We start from the raw sequence: 25,364 nt of genomic DNA on the forward strand, positions 1-25,364 counted from the left end.
CGAAAGAACCAAAGAAGATGAATCATTGCAGTCACGAAAGCTTTAAATCGAAACTTGAGGGTGCTCCGGTGTCGCGTGTATCCGTGCGCGCGTCTCTTTAACCCCTTTGGGTGGAGGGAGGGCGGCTTTGTGACGATAAAATACAGTCTGTCAAATACTATTATAACAATAATGGGATCGGTTACAGGTGACAATAACAACAGACCGTGTGCGGACGGCCGCTGTCTTGTTTGTGGTGGTGGTGGTAGTGGGGGCGTGAAATACACCGCAAATAGACGGCACTTTTAATACAAAGAGCAGCCGTTTAATACAACATGACCGAGATTTTTTTTTGTATCTTCATCCGGTTACGTCAGATTATCAACGATATTTGGTTGCACTAACTGTTCGGATGTGCGACGGAAATATGCAGTGCGGTGTTCCATGAAGGGTATAGAAGAGTTAAGGAACGTTAAATTTTGATTGCGAATCGTCACTTCTTCCCTCAGAACAACCCTCTGGAATGTTACAATCTCGTTAAAGCTCGCGCGGGGGTTTGTTTTGGCAATAAAGATGCAAAGACAAAACAAACTTTCGCTGGTTTAAGAGAGAAAGTTCGTCGTGTCGTGAGAACTTGTGTTTTCTAATTTAACGCGTTCGAACAACAACAAAAAAACCCTATTCAGTATTATATGTAACGTTCAATTTATCACGTAGGCTTTCGCGACCAATATTCATAATAAAGGTTTTTGGGTTAGATCGCGTTATTTATAAATGTGTCGTAACCCTCCACCACCCGACACGGCCAATCAGCAAAAAAAGTGTCACGTTGACAAAAGACAAATACTCTTTGGTTCTATTGGGTAAAGTCACGTAGGTAAAAAATAAAATAACACCTACATTACTTTACCCAATAGAACCAAAGAGTATGGATCCTAGCAGTCACGAAAGCTTTAAATCTAGAAAAGACAAATAGTTTTGAGTACTGAAACTGTAAATGTTGTGGATTCACTCTTCAACACACCGGGGTGGGCTAAAGTAGTGAACTATTTGTCTTTTGTCAACGTGACACTTGTTTTGCTGATTGGCCGTGTCGGGTGTGGAGGGTTACGACACATTTATAAATAACGCGATCTAACCCAAAAACCTTTATTATGTGTAACGTTCATGTTTGTATCACTGCCAGCAATTAATTGTTCGTTAAATACGACCGCTCGTTAAAACAAAAAAAAACAAAATATACTCTGGCTGGTTTGAGTGAACGGGAATTGTGAATGTTGTTTAATTGTTACACGTATATGACTGTGTCCACGGCGACCGTCAGTGGACGAGTGACATCTTCTAGATTTAAAGCTTTCGTGACTGCTAGGATCCATACTCTTTGGTTCTATTGGGTAAAGTCACGTAGGTGAAAATAAAATAACAAAAAATCACGACGTTTCGGCCACAACACAAGCGGCCTTCATCAGGTGAAGGGACGAAGGGACGAGACTGTCCTCCAGACAGTCTCGTCCCTTCACCTGATGAAGGCCGCTTGTGTTGTGGCCGAAACGTCGTGAGAATTTTATTTTATTTTCACCTACGTGACTTTACCCAATAGAACCAAAGAGTATGAGTGATATCTTCACAAACCCGCACTGACCAGCGTGGTGAAGTATGGACAAATGACCCCCCCCCCCACGTGACCCATCAACGGGTCATTTGACCATACTTCACCACTCTTGGCATTCATCCAGCAGCGAATGGATTGACAAAGGGACGTAAACAATTATATTCGTTAGTAGCTTTTTGGTATATTAACAGTATAGGTGGGAAAGTAACCTATTTAAGGAACAATACTGTAGTGTCTTAAAATGATAACATTGGGCATTTTGCGCAAAATGAGAATTCTACTAATCAAGTAAAACGTGATTAATGTGAAGCAAGTCTGTACGTGTCCCGAGAAAATTATTCTTATTTGTAGCGTCGAAATCGCGACTAATCTCGCGTAAATTATTTTAAAATATATAATCTCGTCACGTGTCTCGTTGGCCGCTGCATTAACCTACATTTTAACAGCCAGCGTGCACCTCGGGTAAACAAAGACAATTCAATAGCACAAAGCACGTGTATAATTAACACGCGTGAATTGACTATTGTTGTCACAAGACGAATCGAATACAATCGTTGATTTTTGTCGCGGGACTACTTTAAAAAAAATATATACTTTTATCAAATTTTGATTTAAAGCTTTCGTGACTGCAGTGATTCATATCCTTGGTTCTTTCGGTAAAGTCACGTTGAAGGGAAACAATAACATAATAATAAAAAAATATATAAAACAATACTGTATCGTTGCGGCGTGGCTGCGGATGTACACGCATGTGTTGTGCGTGCGTGCTGCGGTTCGGGGGGGTGGTTGGGGGGGCGGGGGGGGGGCTTCTATATAAGGCAACGCCCGCGCTCGCGCGCGTCACTTTCCCGCCCTTTTCCCCTTTCGCCGTCCTTTTTCGCCGCGATGGCCAACCTCTAGGCTGCGCCGTGCCGCCGGAGCAGTGCACCTCTGCACACCAGTTGCAAACATGACGTGAGTTCCGCGCAAATTTTTTTTTGCCACGCAGATTGCGTTCGTTCGCGGGGTGTTTATGCGATTTTTTTTCATATGTATATAAGAAAGAGGAAAAAAAACCTCCCGTTTGGGCAAAGTCTCGCAAAAGCGGTATCCCGACCAAAATAGTTTTCGCTATTTATTCGGTGGTGGTGGTGACGACGGGCTAAGATTGTGTTGTAGAGTAAATTGTCGCTGTGTTAAGTTGTGAAACGTTTAAAGTGGGTCACGCCGGTACGGGTCCGTCGAGACGACCGCATTGACTGCGAGGGTGGGCTGGGGGGGCGAGGGGTGGCGGCGGCGTTAATATTCGGCGTCAAATACGTAATGTTTATAGGCGTGTTGCGAGCGGCGTCGTTATTTATACCGAGGCTTAATAAGCCTTGTTTTATGTAGCGACTCGATGCGACGTCGTTGTCTAGACACAACGTGGTGGGTGGAGGGTGGAGGAGGATGATGAGAGAGGGGGCCGGAGTGGCAACGTCAACGAAGCGTGCGTCAAGATGGCGGGAGCTTCCTGCTCGTTGCTGCTGCTGGTCGTGGTGGTGGTTGTTGTTGTGAAGGCGGCGACCACAGAGAGGATTCCGCTTCCCCCGCTGTCTTTAGCGTTCTTTAGCGCTGATATCGAATGTCAAATAACCACTTGCCGCCACCACCACCACCTTCCGCCACCACCACCTTGTTGAATTCTATCGGGAGAGCCATTTCACGCGAAGGGGATTGGGTGGTGGGGTGAACCATTTGTAGTCGCTTCGGCTAAAACGGACGTGAGAATAATGGGTTAAGTAAGATAATAATTGGATGTACAGTACTACTGCTCCCCCCCCCCTAACGTCGTCGTGGTTACCGTCGACCACTTATTCGTGACGGAGAAGGAATCTAAACGGTTCTAAAGCGAGACTCATTTTACTTCGTTAGGTTGTGTGACACTTTGAAATGGAGAACCCGGGTTTCACCGATTCTTTTTTTTTACGTAGAGGGTGACTGGTGTAGTTCCCCACGGTAACGATATTATTCTTTACAATGTTTAAATCGGGTTGGTTAGAAAGGCCGCGTAACAAAAGCTCAAGTTGTCACCCAATGTGGGATCAAAACAACACTGATAAGTTGGATACGACCTCGGAACTTCTAATGCCAAATTCGAAATTCCATCAATTCCCGTCACCCATTTACACATTCAACAATTGTTTTAACAGTCAGCATGGTGACAATCCAATGCTGAAACAATACCAAAGCGTCGACGCTAAACGACGGGTCGTGTCGCGCAACTCCACATTCCGTACGGCGCGAAAGAAGTTCAACATTTAACAGCGCATTATTCCAGTGCGCCGTGGGATAAAGCATCGACCCATCCATTTGCTTACTTTGCAAGCAAATTAAAACATTTGACGTTTCGTACACAAGTTGATGAAAATGTGAGTCGATACGTCGGCGGGGGGGGGGGGGGTGAGCGGGTTCCCGATAATGTGATACTTCAGTTTTCCTATCACAAAAAAACCCAGCGAGTCTTAAAAGAGTTGCGCTGTTTTGAAACACGTGGCTCTTTTTAAAGCAGCCATTTGGACCGTCGCCATTTCCCCACCACCTCTCTCCTTTGACGCGCCGCCCTGTAGCTCGCATGTGGGGGGGGGCATTGGCTGTCCGCCGCCTCGTGGTGGGTTTTCCCCCGTGGCCACGTGTTTGGTGGATCCAAGTGGCTTTTGCCGTGTTTGTAAACTGAGAATACGCGTCTGTGCGCGGGCTTGTCTAATACGACGTTGGAGACGTTGGCGAATTTTTTTTTTTAAAAAGTCGTTTAATTTGTTGCCCTCTGGGACTGTGTTTTTTAATGCGTGTAATGTTTGGTTTTGATTATTTTTTTTCCCCCTCCAGGTAACGTTTTAGTCCACACCTTTACAACGAGTCGTAACGAAATGCGTGTGTCGTTGTCATTGCAGGTCTCTCGATGCATACGCCGACAGGCTTGCTGCTTTAGACAGCATAAAAATCTTCCATGCTTCGTCACTAAAATCTCCTGAAATTCATCACGAGAAAAGATACAGAAATGATGGCGGAGAACACAACAGCTTTGCCCGTGGAGATATTCCAGGGCCACCGTGGGTCGCCCTCGGAGATGGCTGACGACCTCTCGTCTGGACTCGGTGCGTTTTTATCGGTCACCCCCATTCCATCCCGGTTCAACCACATTCCTTTATTTTTTTTGTCCAGGGTGGGGTGAGTCAGGCCAAAAACATTTGTATTACGTCATTGGTGTTTACAAACGTCCACTGAAGCCCCATGCAGTGTTAAATCGTATTCGTTTACTAGTAATACAGGTTTACAGTACTGTAATTGTTTTTCACGCAGGTTAAAATGAGATTGTCATTAAATGCATTGGAGGCCTTGGATATGTTTTACATATTTACATTCATGTGGCAGATTTACACTTTCCTGCGTTCTAAATAATACACCTGAGCCACAAACCTATGAAATAAGCACTTTTACAGAGCATACAACTACAGGTAGGATTGTATTTCCATCAGTTATTGACATTTTTCGCTTGTATGAGATTTTAAGCTTTTTTTTTGTGCTCTTCCACAGTGGTTGACTTTGGACAGCCTGAATGGACAATGGACTTGGACTTCTTGCTTGAGGCAGAGACTGATCATCTGTCGTTCGCAAAGGAGACGGGTCTCTTCCATTCTGGCGGCCTCTGTTTGGACCAGAACCTGGGCCTGACCGATCCAAAAGCAGAGCCCCTGAACCAGCCTGGGTTTGGTCTAGACAATATGCACCACGAGTCCATTCTTGACATTGGGGATCCTCGGCACAGCTTATTTAAAATGCAATTTGACACATACCTTCTTCAAAATGATAATTTGCCCACGATAGAACTATTCGATATTGAGGCTAATCTGGGTTCATCCGAGTCTTCAGCCTGTGTGCAGTCACCATGCTCTCCTTGCTCTTCAAGCTCTCTCGGCTCGGATCAGGTAGCGCCTTGCACGCCTCCGATTTCTCCCATTTTGTCCCCATCTTCAGAGTACTGCACTGATGGGGACAGCCCATGTGAAAGCGTACCCCAAGAGATTCTACTTGTAATTGAAGAGCCCGCAGCGCCAGATTTTGATTTTGAGATGGCCTACTTGACAGAGAGCGAGGCAAGCCCTGAACACACCTCCGCTGAAGAAGGCGAAAGCTTTGACTCAAAAGATGAAGTCAAAGTGGAAGTTGTCGTGCCACGTGCGGTGACGACACCCAAAAAGTGCAGGCGCACGCCATACAGCGGCATGCCTAAGCGCGGCGGTCACGCTTGCCCCAAAGTTAAGTTGGTCGCCAACTCCTGCCCGTCATCCCCCGAGGCGAGCGATTCGCCTGCAGGCGAGGGCAGGTTTCAGAAAAAGAAGGATCAGAACAAGACGGCCGCAACACGCTACCGGCAGAAAAAGAAACAAGAGCTTGAAATTCTGCAGGTCGAGCGAGATAAGCTTGAAGATCGTAACCGTTCGCTCAATGAAAAAGCCGACTCGTTGAGTCGAGAAATTAAATACCTGAAAGATCTAATGGCTGAAATTCAGATGGCCCGTAGCCTCAAAAAATGATTAGTTTTTTTCGGTCTGTTTTTTTTTAAATGTAGTTGCAACTATTTAATACAACCTTATAATCGGGTTTTCCAACACTGGCAATGGCTTTATAACCATTTTATGTTTAGCTTTAGAGTAGTGATTGCGCTTGGTGTATTTCGGCACTTAGTTTACTTAGTTTCTAAACTAGGGGGCTCTTGATGTTGCGTTATCTTGGCTAGCTTTGTGTATTTATGCATTTTTATTCCTCTTCGATAAAAAGTGTGGTGTCATTGATCTATCCTGTCAATAAAATTGGCCCTGACCTAATGCTTGTTTACATTGTGTTTAATGTTTAAGTTAAATATCACTTCAGATTTGCAAGCACACTTTTTTATTCTTTAACCAGAATTGAGTTTACGTAAGCGCCCTCACTGCACCCTAAGCTATACTTAATATGATGCTTTTAGACTTCGCATTCTGAATAATATTTCATTAAGGGAATAAATGCTTACACAGATTCTATCATGGTTTTTAAGTGCAAGCTGTCCGGATTGGTGACGGGTGGCAGTACATTGCTGGTGCAGGAACAATGTTCGCATTGGGACTTGGAAATGAAGTCGGTAAGGCCTTGAGTAACTGATAAGTAATTTACAGTACACTGGATATGAAATCCAGGTCAACCGGTTCCATTTCACCTTTAATTGCGGCAGTTAAGGCATCCCTGTACCAAAAAAGCTCGTGAAAGTGCTTTACATTCAGATAAGTATAAACGGGGGTAGATGTGAATGTGATTCAATGACACGTTCTGTGGTAAACCGACTTTTCACCATTAGCCATAGTTAACGCAGTGTTGGAGGGTTTTCATGCTCAAAAAAACCTCTATACAGTGCTCATCCACGTGGTGGCTAACTCGTGCCTATGGAAGAAGGGAAGTCTCCAAATGCTAACCATTGACTTTAAAGGTCAAGACAAACAGGATTTGAACTCGCAACCTTTTGATCACGAGCCGCTCAATATACCATCTGGCCGAAGATCACTTTATAATCTACTAGGCAAAACTAAGCGCCTGACGTCACCTCGGACTACCAAGAAATAGTGCAGTTAAATGCAGCGCCGCAAAATTCTAGTTTAGGCCACAGCTGGTGGAAGGACCTCCACGAGACTACTCAAGGAAGCTTTAGAGAGCACCTTAAGAGGGTACTGTATTTGACATACAATTTGCATCACACGTGACCTGCCGATTGACTAAACTTGTGTATAGTTTTTTTGGGGGGTTAGATCGCGTAAAATATGTCGTTAAACCGGCCACCACCTGTCGGGTGGTGGTGGTGGGGTAAAGGACAGATTTACGCGATCTAATTTAAAATATATTGTGGAAGATGTTGGTAGCGAAAGCCTGCCTACCTGTTAAACTAAACTGGTGTATCCATACACTGCTGGGCAGGGGGGGTGGTGGGTTATGAAATTCGCTCACCGTTCCAACTGCCGCGCCTGGAGATCGCGTCGAAACCGGCGACCCTCTTGCATCGCAAATCGAGTGCGGCTCTGCGCGCAACAACGATTGCCTCGGCTGCCGCACGTCACGTGGCAACGCGCGCTGTGCGCCGCGTGCGTCACGCCACGTGCGCCACGCGTTGACGAAAGCTGTCGGAAACGAAATTCCACCCGCCTCGTTGACGCGCGCATCACGTGAGATCGGGTCGCGTTGCTGCGGGCAGGGAGCGTAGAAGTACAGCACAACACCACCGTGGCTTCTGGCTGCGGTACAATGCAGCAACGTGGCTGACGCTGCCTATGACAACGTCGACCTGTTGGTGCTTTGGTGGGCATCCGTCCGAACGCAGTGCAGGTGCAAACTCTGCTTTGTGTAACTTGGGTCATGCCTTTCCTCCCGGCATCGTGATCATCAATTATGAAAGGCCCTTAAGGGGCTCTGTTAGCAACAATCGGGGAACTGTTGATGTAGATTTCCGATGTATCTGGAATTGTTTCTCCTGAAGACATTTCGACGGTCTTGATTCCTGAAAAAACAGGGGTCTTCGTTATCGCAGGATCAAGTGACAACATAGCAATTGCGGCCATTGACGCATTCATTCGCAGCGATTTCCCCTGACAGCAGGGGTCCCCAACCCCCGGGGCGCACAGCAGCAGGAGGTGAGAGCGGTGAGTCCGCGCGTGACCCGCCCCATTATTTTATTGTTGACCACTTCCGTCCGCGCCTCTTTCCCGCACTGCGCACGTGTCTCAGTCACAGTGTTGGTAAGCCCACGAGCTCTATAACCCCCTAGTAGCCACAATGAGTAAAAAAAAAACAAACGTCCTTGGAGAGCTTCTTTGAAAAGGGACAAGACCCAATGATGAACCCCCCCCCCCACCGGTCCGTGAAAAAAATTGTCTTCTACGAAACCGGTCCCTGGTGCCAAAAATGTTGGGGACCGCTGCCTTACAGCACACAACGGAAGGCAAATTACACTTTTGGAATGCTTTAGAGACTGTGGAAACCATTTAAAGGAGAATGAAAGACAACAATAGAACCCACGGCTGTGAAACTTGAACTTTGTTCTGCCCATTCTTCTAACGAGAGCACATTGACACAGAAAGGAGTAAACCACAACACAAGGCCTAACAGAGCTTCAGTTACAGAATAAGACCCAACCCTTGACGAACATAGCTCAATAAAGCATCGGTTAAACATCCTTAGGGCATTATTTAATATCAGTTTCAACAGTACATGTAATAAAGACAAAGATGCCCTGTATAGGCATGGACTTTCGGGGCAAGGTGCAGTTAGCGAGCACCTATTTGAAGATCGGCACGGTACACGAGGGAAGTGGGTGGCCAGCACCACGCCCGGCCACCTTTGTCTTCCTTGTGCAATCTTTACACATCGCACAAGGAACAGTAAGCATTTGATGCTGAGTTCTCTTCGGTGGGAAGGGAGGTCTAGGACTGGTTCAGATGTTCGTCACAAAGCTCTGCCCCCCCCACCCCACAAAAATAAAACACGCTTCAAATCGCTTTAAACTATTGTCATTGCAGTGCGTATTTAATGTGGCGCTGCACTCTGATGTTGTAGGAGAAAACATTTTAAAAGTCTATTTAATCAAGTAGAACGTGTTGTCTACATTTATTTAAAGTTGCGCATTTTGATGTGACGTCACATTTCTCAAACCCCCCCCCCCCTCGTCACACATCGTCACAAATGTCTGACCCCCCTCCCCCCATGTGCGTGACGTCATTTATGGACGGACCCTTGGCCGTCAGCACGGAACCGAAGTCTGCTTGCACGGACGGTCAATATCGATTCTGGCCACTAGGTGGCCACGGAGGCCCTTGAGCTTTGCATGACACACCAGCCAAACGGGCACGCAAACCTGCTCAGTGTAAAATACATAACTTGCTGCGTGTTACAGGTATTTCTAAATGTGTTACCAGCGCCTTACGTGCTCATTTAGAACGTGCAACAGGCGCGTGCGTACGTGTGTGTGTGAATACACGTGATGAGCACAGACGGCACGCCACTCGTGTGGGTCTTTGAACGTCTTTCGCAAGCCGCCGAGACGGATCACCGTTGAGAGTGGAAGAGAGGCTGGTCAGCACTTTTCAAATTGGCTGACTGTCTAAAGGCAATTAAAACGCCCACGATGCCAGCAGCTCGTCTGTTCGTAAAATACTTTTGGGGAAAAAAATATCTGGAGGACAAAACCCATCGCGGACCCAGTGTGAACTTTGTAAAGGCTGGGAGGGAGACACTGTGTGTGTGTGTGTGCCAGATGGATTGAAGGCTTCAATTGGTGGGTCCCCCCCCCCCCCACAATGCCGCACGCCTCAAACCTGTAAACAGAGGTATGGCAATGCCACCCATTAATTCCTCCCAGCAAAAATGTTGCTAAAAAAAACGTTCGCGTGGATTTCGGCGGAATGGAATCTGTCAAATGTGTTTTTTTAAACATTTGTTTATCCGACAAACATTTAAATCGAAACATTGGGTCAATTGTCTTGGATAATTCCAAGGGGGGGGGGGGGGGGGGGTTAGTAAAGAGCTTTATAATAATTACATATTCAGCCAGTTGGTTCTCTACTTCTGGATGAGGTCGTCCAAACACCATGTCAGCCATGGGGCTTGTTTGACCATACTTCACCAGTGCGCGTCAGGGTGGCTCTCGGACAGGTTCAGGTACCGCTCACCACTCATGCCAGCTGTGGCAGTGAATGGAACTCCGGTAAGCAGGGTTCATAGAGCAGTGCGATAACCACTGCTCCTTGACATATACAGTCGTAAAGATTTACGATTACTTTAAAACAATTCTTCTAAGTTTCCTCAACTGCACACTTGGTTTCGTGACTATTGTTTTTTGTGAACGCGCAGATTTTTCGCGGGCAATATTATTGCGATTCACGATAGATTTCTTTTGGGCTAGGCTACGTGAAGATCTGACCAGTTGCTGTTAATAGCTCAGCTTATTGAAGAATATATTGAGTACATTTATTATATTGATGTAAATAAGACTTAGTTTTTTTCACATCGGTTTACTTTATGATAGTTGGGTAGTGCAGCCCCTTTGGCGTCCATGTACTAGGTGCCTCTGTGGATGTGTAAACTTTGACTTTAACATAGCTATTTCTGTGACCAGTCACAAGCTAATCCCTCAGCTATTTCAATGTTAAATGCTCCTGTTTGAAATGTAAACTCCTTTGTCAAGGTGTCTCACTTCTATCACCCAGCTTAAAAGACGCTACGAATCTTAGCAGCGTTCATTGAAGCTCTGTCGTCCCGACAGTTCTGTTCCTTCACCTGAAGAAGGCTACTTGTGTTGTGGCCGAAACGTCGTGATTTTTCTTGTTTTATTTTTTACCTACGTGACTTTACCGAATAGAACCAAAGAGTAAAGATCTGACTAAATTTGTGTGCTTAATAATAATGCTAATTTGTAACACGCACAATCTTCACTTGCCTGAAGGCAACAACACTGAGGCGTTCCGCTACGCGACACAGCCAAAACATATATACAGTACCACTGTCACAATCGCAAACGCTTAACGCGCCAATTATCGCTTCAAGATAGCTCACCGCTAAATCGAGGAACAATTCTGAGAACCGACATTTGGCAGAACGATTACATTTTGTTGTTTGAAACCCCCCTTCACTGCTTATTTATAGTCGTCACTATAATCGCGAGAAGTTTAGACCTCTTGGCTTTAGCTCAAGCCGTCTATTTCTCGATAAATGCGCTCTTCAATCCCCGGCCACATACGTCAATAAGTGATTAGAGGTGGTGCACGTGTGCTGGTTGTGGGGCAGCAAAGAGCTACGGGTCAAGAAGGCTGGATCCTGTAATCTGTGAAATCTCATCGCCTAATGTCAAGCCACAAGCCTCTGCGGAGAAAGTGGCGCAGATCACACACATCACATACAGTGGTGGTGGTGGTGATATTGCTGGAACATTGGAGGTCATGAATATAAATAAAACAAATTTGGGGCCCAGCTTTTTCAATGTATAAACTCCTAGCGAATTCATAGAAGAGAAATAGTGAAATGCGAGAGAGAGATAGTGATATGAGAACAATTCAGACAGCAGATAGGGATGTCGTCTCCTTCTTACATATGGCGTTTGAAAAAAAAGTCACAGGGCTACGATTATAATCGTAGTTCTTTCGATAAAGTCACGTTGAAGGGAAACAACAAAATAATAAAAAATATATAAAACAATAAAATTTTTCACGACGTTTCGACCATAACACAAACGGTCGTCTTCAGGTGTGTTGGTTTGCATAAATTTATTTTTAAACGGTGTATGTATCTATTTATTTATTTAAAAAACGTTAGCGCCATGCACAGCGATTTGCCAGTTTATTTAGGACTAGTCCATCTATATTCTGAAAAGAGGAGCGCTAACGTTTTTAAAATAAATAAATAAACACATACACCGTTTAAAAATAAATTTATGCAAACCAACACACCTGAAGACGACCGTTTGTGTTATGGTCGAAACGTCGTGATAATTTTTATTGTTATATATTTTATTATTTTGCTGTTTCCCTTCAACGTGACTTTATCGAAAGAACTAAGAATATGAATTACTGCAGTCACGAAAGCTTTAAATCAAAATTTTAGGGCTACGATTGTTTTCGTTTATTTTGTAATGTGGCACCAGAGTATCTGAGTGGAGTCGGAGAGGTGGAGTGAGAAGAGAGACACGGATGAGAGATGTAGCGAATGATGTAGACAAGTGGAAAGTGTGCTAGATGGGAGAAGATACAAACACGAAAAGGATGATATAGATTGAATCGCCTTTAATGTCAAGAAGCTCGTGGCCTTTGTTAGGATTTGAATTCGTGGAGTAGTTGCGAACCACAATGCCACCACAGAGTATTATTGTTTCGTGAGATATTTAAGAATATGTTGTTTTACCAATATCCAACTAACGAGTGAGTTTGAAGGCAATTATGAATTATCTCTGTCCATCCGTAATGGGGGCCAGGTGGCACGATCACTCTCATAGTAAAGAGGACCTAATAGCCACATGACCCGATTGAAAACAGTCCAAACTGATCCAAGACTTCGCCCAATAAGTTGGAAAACCAAAACCACAGCAAACGTGATTCTTTGCAAATGCATAATTAAATACTTCAAAAAATAAACGCATGGCTGGAAACAATCACATAATCCGTGTGATTCGTCCAAACTTCTTTATGGTTATATAGTACAAGTGTGGGAGGCGTGAGGTGGCATGTATGTACCGTATGTTGAATTTCTTTCACACCGTACATAGCCAACCGTGCTAATCGGAGGTGCGGAGGAAAGGACAAGAAACTAAGCACAATAAAGCAGTTCTTAAAGAAACTAATTTACCAAACTGGATTTTAAAAGTGCATAGCCCCCAGGGGTATCGGAGCATAGGAAGAGAGCAGGGGATGTCGAGTTCATTGAAACAGTTTATTGAAACGCGCGGTTTAGACAGGCTTCCATTGCACTGTAATCCGTAATGTGTTTGTGCTTTGTGTCAACTGGAATCGTTTTGTTCGTAGAATACTTTTGTGAAAATAAAGTGCATTGCTCCAGCCCTTTCCTAATGGTGGTGAGGGGTTGGGATGGGGTGATGAGAGGATGGTGAGGTGGGGGGTGACGGGGGGGGGGGGGGCGTGTGCGGTAGGGGGCTCCTGGAAGCAATAGGATTTATGTTGAGATTTCACGTTGTTGGCCGGCCCCCTTTATCCGAGCCGCAGGGTATTTTAAGGCAGAGATTAAAACCGTGGAGTTCATTTGACCAAACTGCAGGCGCCCCCGTGGGCACGGTGATCGGCCGCTCGTTCCTCCTCGTTTCATCTCCCCGTTCCAACAAAACATTTATCGGCGAGGTGAGTTTGGTTAGGAGCGTTGTCGTCTCGCTGGTTCAGCAGCTGCACTGCTGAATTATTTTTTTTCCCGCCTGAGGACGACCGCTTGTGTTGCGATCGAAACATCGTGATATTTTTTTTTTTTGTTTTATAAAAATGTTCTACCTACGTGACTTTACCGAAAGAGCCAAAGAGTAACGTTGTTATTATATATAAAACAAATATATATACGGATTGTTTGTTTTAACTTGAACTATGCGATCTAGTATGAGTATTTGGAGTAGCATCTGGCTCCGGTGCCTAAATGTGTGGGTTTTGTGCGTGTACTTGAATAGAATTTTTGCCAAGACGATACAGCCAAAGAGATGGCGTTGCACACATTCCAGAGACTAAAATAGCGTAGAGCAAAGTTCATGTGTAGGGATATATAGACAAGAATGTACAATGATTATGTTAATAATGCACAGCATACTCTTGATGAGGATTGCTTGTGTTGCGATCGAAGCGTCGTGATTGTTTTTACCCACGTGACTTTACCGAAAGAACCAAAGAGTATGGATGCCTGCAGTCACGAAAGCTTCAAATCAAGAATGTACAGCACTTTGTAATTCCGCTATTGCAGGAAGGTTTCCTTCCCCACGCTGTCGGTTATTGGAGACTCTTTGACCATTCTTCACCGCGCTGGGCAGCGCTGTTTGGTGAGGAGGATGGGGCCTGACGTTCAAGATATAATTCGCCGCTGACGTTGAGCCGGGCAACAGCACTTCTTTAACTGAAGCATCATCAAAGCAAATATAAATTGAGAGTGAATGTTTTTTTTGTTTCTGGGGCTATAACTAAGATAAGAAACATGTTTTTGTTTGTTTCTTCCTGAACTTATTTAGTCTGTTTCCAGCCTTGGTATATCTGGCCAATTCGAGTTCTTAAATGTCCCACGCACAACAGCCTTAATAGAGTGCGGATGAAGAAGGCGCCTAAGGATTTACCGCCTCTCCGGCAATCTGGCGAATTACCATGAATTTGGCGTCGCGATTAGATTGCCAAGAATAGATATGGTTCCGTTCCATATCTACTACCTAATTCCTATTCTCTCCCTCGCTCTCGTGCACGCTCTCTCATTTGTTACAATGTTGTTTGTCCCCAATGGTTTAAAAGTAACATTTGCGCATCATTATTGCACGCGTGGGAAATTGATTCTCGCGTGCACGATCTATGGTGAGCATAATTTATTTAAGTTTTTATCTCGCCCCTCCCTGCCGCCGATTTCTAATTGTGGTATCAGCATCAGCGCACGAGTTGAAGAATCCAGTTGGATTCGGAAATCTGTAGTTCTGCATTTTGGCCAAAGATCAATCCGCAGGAGGCGTCACACCTCCGAAACTAGCTGGGTAACTTGCCAAAACACGCCTTTCCGTGCAGCAAATGCACATCGCGTTGAATTGAAACGGCGGAAGAAGTTTGGAGGACGTTTCAGACTTAGCGACACCAAAGAGGCTGGAGTAACGGAACTAGGTGACTGACCCGGTTAATTTAAAATCTCTCCAACTTTTCAACTTGCGCTGCGTGCAATGTAATTATTTCACCAGAGTACAGTTTATATCCAATCTATAGAGGACAGGCTATATATATAAAAAATACCCCAATACATTTTATCCTGACATTTAATTACATAAAAAGCAGAGTGCATGCTGTTCCCCTATAACGCCGCGTGTTTTTTTAATGACGCGAATTGGATATAACGCAACGTTGAATGTATTAGGGAACACATTGTTTATATAACGCTGATGCCAATTGGATAGAACGCGATTCAGCGACCAGAACTACGTCACCGCGCCAGTAGGAACTCAGCGGTTTGTACGCGGCGTGGCATCACAGGAGGCGGGATGCTGCTGGATACTTCTAGATGCTACTCACGGCGCCTCAGTCTTTGTTCAGCATCTCACGTGTTATCGCGGACGGGTGCTCTACCCGATATTATCTATTATATTATAACGCGGTTTGTACATCACGCGGTGTTCTTCAGGTACAGTGAGGGAAAAAAGTATTTGATCCCCTGCTGATTTTGTACGTCTGCCCACTGATAAAGAAATGATCAGTCTATAATTTTAATGGTAGGTTTATTTGAACAGTGAGAGACAGAATAACAACAACAAAATCCAGAAAAGCGCATGTCAAAAATGTTATAAATTGATTTGCATTTTAATGAGGGAAATAAGTATTTGATCCCTCTGCAAAACATGACTTAGTACTTGGTGGCAAAACCCTTGTTGGCAATCACAGAGGTCAGACGTTTCTTGTAGTTGGCCACCAGGTTTGCACACATCTCAGGAGGGATTTTGTCCCACTCCTCTTTGCAGATCTTCTCCAAGTCATTAAGGTTTCGAGGCTGACGTTTGGCAACTCGAACCTTCAGTTCCCTCCACAGATTGTCTATGGCATTAAGGTCTGGAGACTGGCTAGGCCACTTCAGGACCTTAATGTGCTTCTTCTTGAGCCACTCCTTTGTTGCCTTGGCCGTGTGTTTTGGGTCATTGTCATGCTGGAATACCCATCCACGACCCATTTTCAATGCCCTGGCTGAGGGAGGGAGGTTCTCACCCAAGATTTGACGGTACATGGCCCCGTCCATCGTCCCTTTGATGCGGTGAAGTTGTCCTGTCCCCGTAGCAGAAAAACACCCCCAAAGCATAATGTTTCCACCTCCATGTTTGACGGTTGGGATGGTGTTCTTGGGGTCATAGGCAGCATTCCTCCTCCTCCTCCAAACATGGCGAGTTGAGTTGATGCCAAAGAGCTCCATTTTGGTCTCATCTGACCACAGCACCTTCACCCAGTTGTCCTCTGAATCATTCAGATGTTCATTGGCAAACTTCAGACGGGCATGTATATGTGCTTTCCTGAGCAGGGGGACCTTGCGGGCGCTGCAGGATTTCAGTCCTTCACGGCGTAGTGTGTTACCAATTGTTTTCTTGGTGACTATGGTCCCAGCTGCCTTGAGATCATTGACAAGATCCTCCCGTGTAGTTCTGGGCTGATTCCTCACCGTTTTTATGATCATTGCATCTCCACGAGGTGAGGTCTTGCATAGAGCCCCAGGCCGAGGGAGATTGACAGTTCTTTTGTGTTTCTTCCATTTGCGAATAATCGCACCAACTGTTGTCACTTTCTCACCAAGCTGCTGGGCAACGGTCTTGTAGCCCATTCCAGCCTTGTGTAGGACTACAATCTTGTCCCTGACATCCTTGGAGAGCTCTTTGGTCTTGGCCATGGTGGAGAGTTTGGAATCTGATTGATTGATTGCTTCTGTGGATAGGTGTCTTTTATACAGATAACAAGCTGAGATTAGGAGCACTCCCTTTAAGAGTGTGCTCGTAATCTCAGCTTGTTACCTGTATAAAAGACACCTGGGAGCCAGAAATCTTTCTGATTGAGAGGGGGTCAAATACTTATTTCCCTCATTAAAATACAAATCAATTTATAACATTTTTGACATGCGTTTTTCTCGATTTTTTTGTCATTCTCTCTCACTGTTCAAATAAACCTACCATTACATTTATAGACTCATCATTTCTTTGTCAGTGGACAAACGTACAAAATCAGCGGGGGGATCAAATACTTTTTTCCCTCACTGTAAGCAACTACCGTGTTATAATGGAACATGCTGTACTTTCAGCGCTGCGAGCGTGGAAGTATTGTTAGAAGAGTGTGGAAATTATGGCTTGTATATTGCTTTCCATTGCATAGAAACGTGTTCTCGACTCGTGTTTATACTTTGCATATAAAACGACAGCTCTTGTTTTTTGTATAATTAACCGAGCAGGGGGCGCACTTTCAGTCATCGACCCAGGCTGCACACACACACACCCGGAGCGTATGAGCCGTCTCGGCTACATTGTATGTATGCATTTTTGGGGCCCTTTTTGTTTTACCAGTATCAAATAAATTATTGAGAAATAATAATAGGTTTTAGCCTTTCTGGCAATAAAACAGGTGTTAAGATGTTCAAACGACCAAATATAAACCTTTTGCAAGGCATCGAGTCTCCATTCACCGCACATACTTGTGGCAAAACATGAAAACACGCACGATCTGATAACACTGTGTAACACATTAATTTTTTTGTTCCTGGGTAGTAAGTGTTATTTCCTCATTGCTTATGCCTCTAAAGTACAGAAAATGGCTAGTATTCCCCACAAACTTTGCTTTTGTGACCAGGGCAATGATATTTTGAAATGTACCTATTTTCAATGAGAAAATGGGCGAATTTGTGTATTTTCGTTCATATAAAGTCAGAAAAAAGCAACATATGAATCTAAATTAACATGTATTTATACTAAAGTAATACAAAAATGCCTGTATTGAAGTGGTATCAAGTGGCATCGGGCGACATCACTTCTGCAGGCTCGAAGACTCTTTAAATTTATTACGAAGCGTAAATGTTGAAAGAAAACTCCGAAATGATCCACAAAAGATGTCGAGGTGCAGTCTGTTCTCCCTGTAATGCGGTAATTTACGTTCCTCAAGGACACCGCGTTCTGGAAAAATTGCGTTATAACAAATATTATAGGTTAAAGCACAGTCCGCGATAACGCGTGAGATGCGTACGGAGGCTGAACAAAGACCTCAGACGCGTGGTGGGTAGCCTCTAGAAGCATCCAGCAGCATCCCAACGCCTTTTGTGATGATGCATACCTGTCAACCCCTTATCAGTGCCCTACCTTATTACAGAGCAATTCAGACCTTATTGGTCACCCCATGCCCCTTATAAATCTCAACGTTCATCTTACAAAGATCCCATCACAAGGGAGAAACACAAACAAATAGACAATTTATTTGCCCGCATTGAAACGGCTGTACGCAGTATGGACCTGAAAACTAAATTTCCCTGTACAAGAATACGGGGTAAACCGTCTGGGTTGACAGGTATTGATGATGCTACGCCGAGGCAGCCGTACACAAACCGCTTATTCCTACTCGTACGACGTAGTTATATCCGCTCAATCGCGTTACATCCAATTCGCATCCGCGTTACAAAAAGATGCGTACCCTAAATACATTCATCGCGTTATATCCAATTCACGTTATAGGAGAACAGGACGTGTGCAACATATTTAAAATCTGAAACTCATTCCTCGTGCGTTAAAAAAATAATATATCTGCCTGGTTAAGTTGCAGGTCGAGGGGTGGGGAGGGCTAATGAGGCAGAGCCCAAGCCCCCATTCACCCCCCCCCACCCCCCAGCTTTCTCCGTTAGACCGAGGGCTACGCTCTGGCAAGCCGTCACACCTGGCAAGCCGTAGCAAGACCAAGGGCATCCGTGAGACAAACATCCCCCCCCCTCAACCGCTCCCTCCTTAATCTCTACGGGCATTAACAAAATCAGAGAGATGACTCGAGTGGGTTTAGGACTAAGGATCTCATCAACTGACAGCATGCGTTCACCCCAGTGTCCCCAGTGCATGCACGTTGAACTTCTTTCGCACCGCACGTAGCCAACCGCGCTAATCAAAAGTGCGGGGGGGGGGGACATCTACTAACACACTAAAACACACTTTTAAACAAGCGAGTTTTCAATATTGATAATGACTTTTCGATCTTGTACTCGGTTTGGCCAGAGCCATCTTTAGCCGACGGAAATGTCCTGGGGTTTTGTTTCACAAATGTGTCTTTCAGCACGATAAACATACAGAGGGGAGAAGAGTGGTCGGGATTAGGGGGACACAAGTCACACGGGAGGGGAAGAAATAACAACCAAACCCAATGAGTTGCGCGAGCGATATCAGCCAGGACAAGACTAACATCGTCGTCTAAGGCTACACGATGGGGGGGGGGTGGAGATTGAAAAGGTCCAAAAAAGTATTTACCCCGCCCCATATAAAGCCGTCATCGTTCGTGATTCCTTTAATCTACGTGCACGGTATGTTATCTTACGTGATGTGACTTTAACGGGAGACAATCGAGCACGCTCAGATGCTTCTCGACAGATAATTAATTCGATATAATAAGTGCCTGCCGAGGTGCAGGGCAGGCAGAAGGGTTTACCGGGGCATCCTGCTCGTTCGAACCTGTGCGGTGATGTTTTCCCCCCCCGATTCATATTGTTGAGGGGGTGGTGGGGGTGGGGGGGAATGTAGAGGCGGATTTCCCACGATGGAACGAGCTTCAGTCTTGTTACACGGCCACGTGTGGTGTGCGCTGGTTGGCGCATCTCGAAAGCAATTTGTTGTTGGGCTGGTGGAGAAACTCATCAAGTACTTATTTACATCGAAAGGCCAGATGAAAAAGTTGAAAACAAGTATCATGCAGTTTCTGATCGCAGCGGCCATCTGGCTGGCTGTCTTACCCGGTTGCAGCAGCAGCAGGAGCAGCAGGACACGTAACGTGACACCAACGACTCCTCCCACCTCCCCTCTCCGGTTTGTTCAAGGGAAGAAAAAATAGATGGACAAGGCGTTGTGACCGGCGGAGCTGATAAACGCGCATAACAAAACAACCCGGTCGAGTGAAATATCTCTCGGAGGTGTTACGGAAGAGTTTACTGCCACGGCCATGTCATGTGCACAGATGATTTTAAAATCTGGGATTTGTTGTTGTTTACAAGAGTAAAAAAAAATATTGTTGTTACAACAGTAGATGCAAAAAAGCCATTGTGTGCTTTGATTAAAAGGGACGTTTGATTAATCGCGCGAGGTGGGAGCTTAAGAGCTGTCTCCCCTTGCGCGGCGCTGAGCAACTCATTACATTAATGGATTTGTTTGGCTGATTTCCTTGCCAAATTTAGGGCAAAAATCCGGCTGACCTTAAAATGCCATTTACGTGAAAAGATTAAGTGGCGCGCGTGTTGTGCCAGGCGCTTCTGTAATCTCTGCTCTTTCGATGGCTTTAAATCAAATTAGCGAGATGCATCGCAAAGCCGGGTGAAGTAATTGCGTCTTTTAGCCAACACAACAGAGTCGACGATTGCGCTGCACGTTTAAGCCCCGCGGTGGTGAAGCATTTCAAATAAGCAAAGTACCGGAACGACATCGAGAAGAGCAAGCGCTTGATTTTCGGTCAATTGCCACGTTAGAAAGCACGATTGCTTCCAGCGAACATATTCCCCGTTTGTACGTTATTGATTTATTTTTAAAATTTAGATTTACACCAGGAATATATCATATTAGTGGCAAGCTTCCTTGGCGCAACTTTTAAACATGAAGCTAAATTTGAGAACACGAGGAAAGAGTTTGTGGCCCACAATGTATTGTATTACCGTATTCTCTGGATCATTGGACGCACTTTTGCCCCTATAATTTAAAGTAAGAGTTTGGGGGTGTTGTGTGTGACCATATTTGTATCATGACACCGGGCATATTTCTGGGGTTCGTTTTTACCTTTCTGGAGCGTCTTAGAATCCAGAGAATTTGGTATTATTTTTGTCATTGGTAGTGCATGGGAATCAACACAGATATACCGATGTTAATGATGCCAGTTACTTTTTAAACGCTCGCCATAGCTTTCAGAGGACTTGAAGTTAAATTGTAAATAAAGACGCACTAGAGCACACTATCTTCTAGAACCGTGAGATACTCAACCATCCAAGAACTAAACGGTTACGCAAGTTCATGCTCAGCCGACAACCCATAATTCCATGATCTCTAATCTCTGATCAAGTGATTGTGGCTTGATACCGTATTCTCCTGCTCCCCAAACTTTTAGGGTCATTAAACCAAAAAAGAGTGCGTTTTATAATGGTGGAGAATAGTGGTAATATGCAGAGCACGTCTTCCAGAATATTTTGATTTATGAACGGGCTGCTTTATAATGGAGAAAGGTGTCTTAGTCTAGAAGATTCTGAACGGTTGATGGTGTCTCCTGTCCTCTGTGTGGTCACGTAGTTAACATCTCGCCACGGAGGCTAGGATATGTTAACTACCTCACCTGGTGTTCAGGAGGTCATGGGTTCGATCCCGACCCTGACACCTGCATATTTGGAGTTTGCGTGTTCTCCCCGTGGCCGCGTGGATTTTTCTTCAGGTCCTCCAGTTTTTTCCCCTCCACATTTAGAATCAACATCCACGCGTTTCAAGAATTCGGCTGCGGTAAATTTCCACGCGATAATCCATTCCGTTGAGCCATAGTTTGTGTGACCAGGTCACTTATGAAAAGGAGCTAGATTGCTCAGTGGGCCTCACCTGGTAAAATAAAAAAGTTAATAGTTTAGTTTGAGTACTGCTACGGAGGAACCATCTTCCCGAAGCGGAGTATTGCCAACTCGATTAAATCATGCCTTCTGGAAAACGACCTATTCTCCGGATTATAAGACGCAACCTCAATTTTTAAAATTTTAAAATACAGGTGGTGGGGGGGGGGGGGGGTAACATTTGTCGTATGCACATAGAACACAGCAATTGAGGGGACTCTTAAGTGGTGGGAGGAAGTATTCTGTGCTCTATTAGGAAGGATACAATGGCAGCAACACTTGGTGGCATCAACGACATTGGCCGTGGCGACCTTTTGCCACTTTCAAATGTGAGTTACGTGGGCGTTCACGGTAACGAATGGGGAACACCCACATCAATAACATGTTTACCCAAAAATATCCATACACACTCTCTCCAACACACACACAGTCACCTTAATTATACACCGCACGTGTATAATTACACCGCCTCTGAACAAATCATCAAGAACGTGCCTCATTTTCATACCTCGGAAGCTCCGGCTTGAGCCTGGCTGGTGCTTCAATGGGTGACCAAAATTCATGGCACGTTGTCAGAGGCGGCCGCTTCTGCTACTACGGTGGTGGTCAGCAGAGGGAGTGCAGCAAAAAAAAAATCCACAGTTTTAAACTTCTGCGCTCCCCTAACGGCCTAACTAACCTACGCCGACCTTCAGTTTTCAGTTTCAGTTTCTTTATTTTGGTATAGCCCTGTGAGCCATTCGGCTCTTGAATCGGGTGCAACCACAACAAACAAAAACACGAACAAGAAAACATCTTAAAGTGACTATGTGACTGTGTGCAAACAGAAAATCAATGAAAAAACAGCAAAAAATATTCCTGAAAAAAAAAAGCACCGTACACCTGCATGGTGATGTATGGTCACGTAAGTTTCACGGTGTGGCAGTGGGTTTACTAAATGGGCACGCACGTGTCATCACGCGGCTCGAAACGTAACGTTTTATTATCGCCAATTAAAGAGTTCCGAGGACAACAACAAAAAAAAACCGCGTGTTGGAAAACTCGATCGACATCACGCGTACGTGCACGGTTTTTTTTCTGCCTCCTTTTGCTTTGTTTGTTCGCTGCAGCATCGCTTTGCTGAGGCGAGAGTCGGACGAAGGCAAGGATGAGCGAGAAGACCTCGAACACGCTCGCCCCTCCGGTCACCCACACGGGCCCCACCACCCCCAAGAAAGGCCCGCCCAAGTTCAAGCAGCGAGCGACGCGACAGTTTAAGAGCAAGCCGCCAAAACCTGGCGTCAAAGGGTACGTTGGGAGGCAGGGAGGGAGGTTGCAATCTCGAGGTTAACCTGGGAGAAGAAAACAAACAATAAAAGTACTTCTCAATTTTGGCCGAGATATAGGACATTTCAGACAATGCACGTTCTGTTTCAGATGGATCCGAAAGTATGACGCCACGGGAAATTACGCCACTTTTAAGGTGGTGTCACGTGGCGTCAGGTGACGTCACATTTGCTAGGCAAAGACCCAGGCGTGACGCGGTATTTTCGGAATTCCATAGTAAAGAACGTCAGTGCTCGCAAGCTCGGACTCTCATCCGTGCCGTTGAGTGTCCGATCCAGCCGCCACCACCACCCACCCCACCTCCCGCTCTGCAGCAGCAGCAGACAGCCGTCAGCCCCCATCCCCGGCCCTCTCAACTCCCTCGGCCACGCACGCCGAGTTTGGGGCGAACAGCTGTGCCGCAGATGACCAAGCAAGCTCGAAAAGTGTGAAAAAGCTCGAAAGGCTCCGATTTAAATGATCTTAAATAAATAAACGATTCGAAAAATGACCTTAACATTTAGAAAATGTTAAATCCGAGATTTTTTAAAAATACAAAACTCATCTCGAGCATGAGGTTGGAGTGGTGACAGCTAACAGTAGTGGCCATGGTAATAGGTCACTGGTAAGGTGGATGGGTGGCTCGAGGGGGGAGGGATATCGTGCCTTGTTGGAGCTCTCAGCTGGGATCGAAGAGATTCCATGATAGAATCCAACTGCAGCAACCGGCAATACAAACCGGATTCCAAAGTTCAGCGAGTAGATTGTAAAGGCTGGTCCAGGTGTCTTGAGACCACTCAAATAATTTACCCCTAAAGTTGTTTTCCATTGCATATTCACTTTGGTTTTTAAATAAACCTCACTTTAGAAAAAAAAATTACGTATTATAAAATTAAATGGGGGTCACGATACACAAGACATCCACATATAACCCACCATATGAAATTTAGTTTTAAAATTAACTCGGCTTATATCAAGAATTAAACATCTTCATTTAATGAAATTGCAACTCATTCCAGGGTCTAAAAAAAGTGGGTTCCTATTTCGAATACAATGGGAAAATACAGAAAGGCCTTCAACAAGCAGGTTCTGTAGCATCTTGTGAGAGGCCATTCCCTGACTGCTCAATCAGAAAGTTCTGAAGGGAAATGCATTCGCGTCTTGGCACGACACTGATAGTTTCACTTCTGGTAACACTGACGCTGAGCGGTCAGTAACATTTCCACAACAAGACAAGCGGTCCACTTACAGACGTTCCATCGGCATGGAGTAAGGCTCTTGTCACAGCATGGGTTTCATAAATCGAGTACATTTCAACTAAACCATTGCGAGCCTGCGTCTCCGTTGCTTTCGACTCAGGCGCTGGTGACTGCAGGCGGCCTCTCAATTGACGAACTGGTTAGGAGGCTGGCCCTGCCGAGTGGCCACCTGTATAGTTGACGGCGCGGTCGGCTCTTCGTCCGGATGAGAGATACATGCATGCCTGCACCAAAGTCCGCACATGTCCAAACGTTCTCAACGTTTGTTTAACGAACGTCCGAGCGGGTGTCTTACGCGTTAGATGCAATCGTGCGGATGTTTAATGCACGCAGTGAGTTCTCACACGCGGTCAAACAAAACAAATGTTAAACTTTGCCGTGAATGCATGTTCCGTTTTTTTTAGGTTTGGGGATGAGATTCCAGGAATGGAAGGCTTGGGAACAGGTGTGTTACTTAATACACATGGAATATATTTGTTTCCTTAGAGAAAGAAGTAACTTCCTTATTTTTACACAAAACAAAACCATTGCTTGGTAAATATAAGAGGCCGAGACTGGATGCGACTTGCAATACCCAGAAATACGAAGCATTGGAGCGAATGCATCGTGACATTGCCTCCATCATTATGACACCGTGTTTATTTTTTATTATATTTTTTTACGTATTAACCACCGTGTTCCCAAACCCTAACCCCTGCAGACATCACCGTCATCTGCCCATGGGAGGCCTTCAGCCACTTGGAACTACACGAACTGGCGCAGTACGGCATCGTGTGAAAGACACGCAACACATCGCCACCACCGATTGTCAATAGCAGCAGCAGCAGCAACAGCAGCAGCACCCAACGCTCGCAACGTGCACAGGGCACGCGCACGCACGCACGCGCACGCACGCACGCGCACGCACGCACGCGCACGCACGCACGCGCACGCACGCACGCGCACGCACGCACGCGCACGCACGCACGCGCACGCACGCACGCGCACGCACGCACGCGCACGCACGCACGCGCACCGACCCGTAGACGCGAGACGTTACACACCCACACCGCACACCGATGCATGGGGCGCGCCAACCACCCCAAGAACGCGTTACCCGACGCGGTTGCCCTCACTTAAACTGAGAGTGTACACGCATACGCACCGATGCTTCGCACGCACCCCAAGTA

At 45.5% G+C, this 25,364-nt stretch overlaps 2 protein-coding genes and 1 long non-coding RNA gene across 3 annotated transcripts; 2 read left to right on the forward strand and 1 right to left on the reverse strand.

The window, feature by feature from the left end:
* Window positions 1-2,410: 2,410 nt before the first annotated feature.
* On the forward strand, window positions 2,411-6,438 carry LOC116951465 (uncharacterized). Its single transcript, XM_032970088.2, has 3 exons — window positions 2,411-2,545; window positions 4,504-4,707; window positions 5,147-6,438. Exons 2-3 carry the CDS (start codon window positions 4,611-4,613, stop codon window positions 6,145-6,147), a joined length of 1,098 nt encoding a protein of 365 aa, XP_032825979.2. The 5' UTR covers window positions 2,411-2,545; window positions 4,504-4,610; the 3' UTR covers window positions 6,148-6,438.
* On the reverse strand, window positions 5,883-21,796 carry LOC142930785 (uncharacterized). Its single transcript, XR_012946733.1, has 2 exons — window positions 19,793-21,796; window positions 5,883-8,132 (listed from the first exon to the last, which is right to left on the reverse strand). It is a non-coding gene; the product is annotated as an uncharacterized LOC142930785 (long non-coding RNA).
* On the forward strand, window positions 13,358-25,125 carry LOC103091854 (retinal cone rhodopsin-sensitive cGMP 3',5'-cyclic phosphodiesterase subunit gamma). Its single transcript, XM_032970091.2, has 4 exons — window positions 13,358-13,470; window positions 22,741-22,918; window positions 24,600-24,640; window positions 24,896-25,125. Exons 2-4 carry the CDS (start codon window positions 22,779-22,781, stop codon window positions 24,970-24,972), a joined length of 258 nt encoding a protein of 85 aa, XP_032825982.1. The 5' UTR covers window positions 13,358-13,470; window positions 22,741-22,778; the 3' UTR covers window positions 24,973-25,125.
* The last annotated feature ends 239 nt before the right edge of the window (window positions 25,126-25,364 follow it).

This window comes from Petromyzon marinus, chromosome 43, assembly GCF_048934315.1.
Source record: "Petromyzon marinus isolate PM22_M1 ecotype Great Lakes invasive population chromosome 43, UKy_Petmar_22M1.pri1.0, whole genome shotgun sequence".
In the NCBI taxonomy this organism is placed as follows: domain Eukaryota; kingdom Metazoa; phylum Chordata; class Hyperoartia; order Petromyzontiformes; family Petromyzontidae; genus Petromyzon; species Petromyzon marinus.